Source organism: Cryptomeria japonica, chromosome 8 (genome assembly GCF_030272615.1).
Source record: "Cryptomeria japonica chromosome 8, Sugi_1.0, whole genome shotgun sequence".
In the NCBI taxonomy this organism is placed as follows: domain Eukaryota; kingdom Viridiplantae; phylum Streptophyta; class Pinopsida; order Cupressales; family Cupressaceae; genus Cryptomeria; species Cryptomeria japonica.
This window is the reverse complement of record NC_081412.1, coordinates 651,856,577-651,861,902: the sequence shown is the minus strand read 5'-3', so window position 1 is coordinate 651,861,902 and position 5,326 is coordinate 651,856,577. Positions and strand designations below refer to the sequence as shown.

General features: G+C 35.6%; 1 protein-coding gene across 1 annotated transcript; it reads left to right on the top strand.

Moving 5' to 3' along the window:
- Nucleotides 1–902: 902 nt before the first annotated feature.
- LOC131069306 (uncharacterized) lies at nt 903–4,818 on the top strand. Its single transcript, XM_058004672.2, has 2 exons — nt 903–1,479; nt 2,635–4,818. The coding sequence occupies exons 1-2, from the start codon at nt 940–942 to the stop codon at nt 4,390–4,392; spliced, it is 2,298 nt and encodes a 765-aa protein (XP_057860655.2). The 5' UTR covers nt 903–939; the 3' UTR covers nt 4,393–4,818.
- The last annotated feature ends 508 nt before the right edge of the window (nt 4,819–5,326 follow it).

The following is a 5,326-nucleotide window of genomic DNA, read 5'->3' as shown; positions in this document are numbered from 1 at the left end:
AGTTGATTGTCTTTCATCTAACTCACTAGCCATGTCAGAGTCAACAAATCCCTATAATTATACACCCTCTTCTCTAAATCTCAAAACATAACATGATGTGTCCTTCAATTATTTTAAAATCTATTTTATAATTTGTTAATAATTTATTCTTGGATTGCTCATATACCTATTGACCACTCCCATTGTAAGAGTGATGTTAGGTGTTGTGCATAAAAACGCATACATTAAACTCCCAATAGTAGAGGAGTAAGACACTCTTTCCACATTTATATTTTTTTTCATGTAATCCACATATTTAGAAAATAATTTGAAGTTATCATCTAAAAGTGTACTCACTACCTTAACATTCTTCATAGTAAATGAATTTATGTTTTAAAGTTAAAACATAAACCCACCCTCTTAAACCATCGAAAAAAATTACTATTGAATTGGTAAACATTTTGTGAGTGTTACATATTATTCTCTATAAGCATATTTATTTGAAATGCAAAATTAAGTTTCTTGACCGACATTATAAAGTAAGAATAATATCTTCGACCAGTGGCCCACATGATTATACGCTTGTGAAAGAAGAACAGTCGGCAAACAAAAACATTTCATTTAGTCTTTCATTCAATACGCTGCTGCTTTTTCAAATTCCATTTGTCTATCCTAACAACTGTGAAAAACAATACGCTCCTCACGTTATAGGGTCATATGGCTTCTGTTCCATCTACGGATTATACGATGTATCGCCGATTAAGAACAAAAATAATGTTCCTAACATAATTTTTCCTTAATTAGTTTTCAAGTAACTCTTTATCCTATTACTTTAAATGTATTTCAACAAATTCGTTTGTCCTTGGAATTTTAGGTTTATTTGTTTCCCAAGTAATTCTGTCTATTTAAACTTACTTGCTGCATGCACGATAGTGAGTTTAGCTGTAAGTCTGTTAAATCATGGAGATTGGTGACCTTGCAAGAATATCAGTATTGCTGGCTGTAGTAGTTATATTTACATTCTCCATCTTAGTGGATGTATGGAAAGCATATAGTAGGAAAGCCCATTGGGTTCCTTCTCATTACCTTGTGCTTAGTGCTTTTATTATCCAGCTGCTTAGCTTACTTTGTGGGCAGAGTACATTGTCCAAGGACGCACTGGGTAAGGCGGGCAATGTGCTAAAGCATGACTTGTGGATGATCCATAGTAGCCGAGTCATGTTGTGTGTGGTGATGGCATACTTAATGCCAAGTATGGCTGCCAGGGGCTCCATAGAGTTTTGGGGCAAATTGAGCGCTTTGGGAATTACAATCGTCCTGCAAATGAGCTCTGAATTATACAGAGTCTATCTCCATGCAAAAACTCACAATGTGATATGGTCTGGAAGGAAGGTTACGAGTGAGCATGCCTTCGTTGGATCGGCAATCATAATAACCATTTCCTTCGTACTCCTCCTCCTCCTCCTGGCCTGCGCCCACTTCGCCAGCCTAGGCATCCAGGTAAGTTATCCAATTTGAAATTTGAAGAAATCTTGGCATAGCTTCTCTTTTTGTCAATCTCTCAATAGTCTTCTTTATTTGGGCTCTTGGAATGTGTTTCATATCTATCCATTTCATTTCTTTTGTCTAGGATAGTTTTTCTATCCTTTGAAGAATTAAAAATTCGCCACAAAGAACCCATAGGCTAGGGATAAATCTCTATTATATCCTCCAAAATAGGGAGCCAATGTTTTGAGATCCATCCATTCACAAATCAGGGAGGAACAACCAGAGATCTTGAAACCTATAAAACAGAACATTCTTACTGAAGAACAGTTCATTATCCATCATATCCAGTCGTAGAATAACTAATGGGGTGAATAGAGAACAGGGGAGAAGAACTAGTTTAGATCTTGTGGGAGATGAACATCTGCTAAATGATTATGGATGGTAGCCACAACATAAGAAGATAATGTGGCTTGAAAGGTGTCAGCAAATCTGTTGCCAGGGATAGACCCATTGTCAAGCAAAGAAGATGGTAGAGAGAGGAGAGTCACCCAGTCCCTAACCTCCCTCTTGGGTGAGCACATCATCCATAGTAGGCTTCATCTCAGCCCTAGAAACAATTCAAAGGGCCATAGGGAGTGGCAAAAAGATTGGTAGAAAGCAGTGTGGTTATTTTAGTGTGGAATGAGAACTGAGCTTTTAAATGTCAGAGCAGAGCGGTTGCAAGAGGATCATGATAGATCTTTATTTAAATTATGTAATTGACATTATTCAAATGTTAAATTAAATGTTGTAAGACCATAACATGGAATTTCCTTAATGGAGGTGCTTCATGTTGCTTACGAATTTCCCCTAGTAGTTTTCTCAGACCTAATAATCACATTACTGTGTGATATTGTCTTTGTTCAATATACCAAATGGCATATTGTTTTTTATTATAATAAGATTTGCACGATGTTTTCTTTCCTAGGATCATTAAGATCTCCATGAATGCAATTGACTCGTTCACTATAGTTACAATGACTAAAATGTAGTTACAATGCCTATCAGTTACAAGTTAATCCGTACATTGCTTACTTATAGATTTTCTAATAGAAAATACCAAATACCAAACTCTGGAATTCAAAACCCAGCCCTAATGTCTCTTTGTTTAAATTTCCTTGCTAGCAGGTTATTTTTTCTCAAAAGATTCCTTTGATTCTACCTTCAGAAAGGGATGCTGACGTAAAGCAATGGAGGTGGCGTGATGTTGAAGATAAAGTGCTGAAAGCATGGATTGTTGCTCGGGCTTACACTCCTGAATTTATAATTGCAAAGTCACCGTTGAGCTCTTCTGCTGCAGTCATGCTGTGGCTTCTAATTGGGAGTTCAATGATAGGATGGTTTATGAGTGGTCCATCTCTTAAGACACATGGAACCTTTAATCTGTTGAAGTTGGCAGTGACTTTTCTACAAGTTGCGTTCATCCTCATAGGCTGGGTAATCGTGACATGGAGATCTGGAATAGCTGCAGGATATTACCTAAAATGGCATTCAGAGACCTGGCGGACCATTTGTAAAGTCGAAGATTTTTGGACAAGGCACATTAAAGATTTGATAAGGGCTAAAGAGCTGAAGCTTCTGCCTGAAGAAAGGCTTGATACAGAAGTTCACAAGCTTGTCGTCAAGCAAACAACAAAAAACCAGATCCCAAGGATGTTCTTGTATTTGATGATGATGGTACAATGGCTAACGGTATCCTTCAGCAAACTATGTTGGATCATCTCTGTTAGCTTTTTTCAAAGTAGATGCATGTCCGGTTTGTGTTGCATACTGCCCAAGCAAAGTGCAAAGGAATTCGAGAAGTTCTCAAATTATGAAAAGGTTTTGGAAGGCCTAGAGATGCTGGATGAGACTCGAGAAAGCCTGTGGATAGCTAATAAAAGGTCCATTGCAAAAGCAAAGGATCTTATCACACATGGCAATCATGATGGGGAAACTAGTTGTAAAGAGTTGGTTGCTTTGCTGGCACGTAGAAAGGAGAGAGATGGTTTAGATCTTAGCAGTTTCGATCCTAAAGAGGCTGCAGGAGGATTCAAGTACTTATGGCAGATGACTTCTATTGAGGATTGTAAGCCCTTAGAAGTTGAGAAACAGTTTGTAGAGGCCACTAAAACATCTTGGAAAATGACAGCAGTTTCCTTGATTAGTATCATTATCCATCTCTCTCCAGTCTGTAATTCATCAGAATGCTCTGACGCTTTTGGTAATACTTCTCATGATTTTCCTCCCAAAGAGGTAAAGGATTCTCTAAAGGCATACTCTCAAGCATGGGAAATACTAGATTTTGTTGATGCCCATGAAGATAACCGCATCACGTGTAAGGCCGCAGATGAACTCTTCATTACTCTGGAAACAAGTGTGGATAAAGAGGTTCTTCCCCCGAGAAGAATTTTTCATACAACATCTGAATGCTCATTTATAGCAATTGATGAGCTTGCAGAGCAAAGTAAAAGGAAAGTATATAATCCCAGGGGTTTGGATATTATATCGGCCATGGTTAATAGACTTGGACTAAAAAGTAAGGTGGAGAAGACAAAGGCTGAGGGTGGAGATTTGGAGAGCGGAGGAGCGTATGATTCCATGGACTGGAAGGAAGTTGCAGGGGGAAATGCTGTGTACAAGCTATGCAAAAGTATTGCTCGCAACTATAATGCTGATACCCGGGAATTGTTAGAGGAGTTGCAATTGGCGTTAGCAGACATTATATATGCTTCCATTGCAAAAGCCAAGCTCATCATAGTTGAAAGAACTAGTAAATGGGCGAAACAGTCTGATGAAAATAGCATAGCTAGAGCACTTTATATAACAGGAAAAGCAACGGCGCTGATGAAAGAGGTGAAACGCTTAGAGAAACGCAAGACCACAATTCCACCTCGTTATTATTAGGGTACATTGTCCAAGTTTTTTCCCTCTGTTTTGGTTTTAGTTTTGTGGGATGGGTTGTATAAGACTATGGATTAATGTCCATGTTTAGTGATCATTTATGATGATAGAAGAAAGTTTGATAAAAAAGTGTGTTAAAAATAAATGTTTATAATGATAGAAGAAAGTTGATAAGAAAAAAGTTCATAAGAAAAAAGTTGTTAATAATATATGTTTATACCCGTTCAAACTTTCCGTTCCCTTATCAATATTCTTTTCCATAAACATTTGCCATTACTATCAGTGGTTAGTTGGAGTTAGCAGCTCAGCCCATAAACCAACTATATGAAATTTAAATTTGATGTTCCCCGCCCTGCAGATGATGGGATGTGATCATTCCCAAAAATGTACATTGTTAATGAAGGGAAAAGTTTTGATTTCAAACTTGAATCTGGGAGGGATAAGTTTTTATTCCAAACTTTTGGATAAAAAAATTGTATATTTGATTGTAAAGTAAAAATAATTTAATTTAAGAAAATTTATAATATAAAATTTGTTACATAAATATTTAATGTTGATAATTTATTTAGTCTAGATATCTAAATTAGATTCAAAAAATGTATTTGATTTGGTAATAAAATAGTAAAAATTAATATATATTTTGAAAATGAAAAAGAGAATATTGAAAGAAAATATATAATAATGTATTTTTGTTGATTATTTGAAAAAATATTTGAGAGAAATTAAGTATAATAACTATGTTTTAGAAATTTTATGATTGTATTTGAATTTGGATAAAACCTACATTTGTGGTTTTGATATTCAAATCTACAATTTTAACCTGAATGTTATGATTTTAACTTTTATTATGGTTTTCAAATCTTTAATTGTGAAATACCCCCATTTTTTTTTAATATTTTAAATTAATAAAATATTTAAACATCTTTGATATATCTTT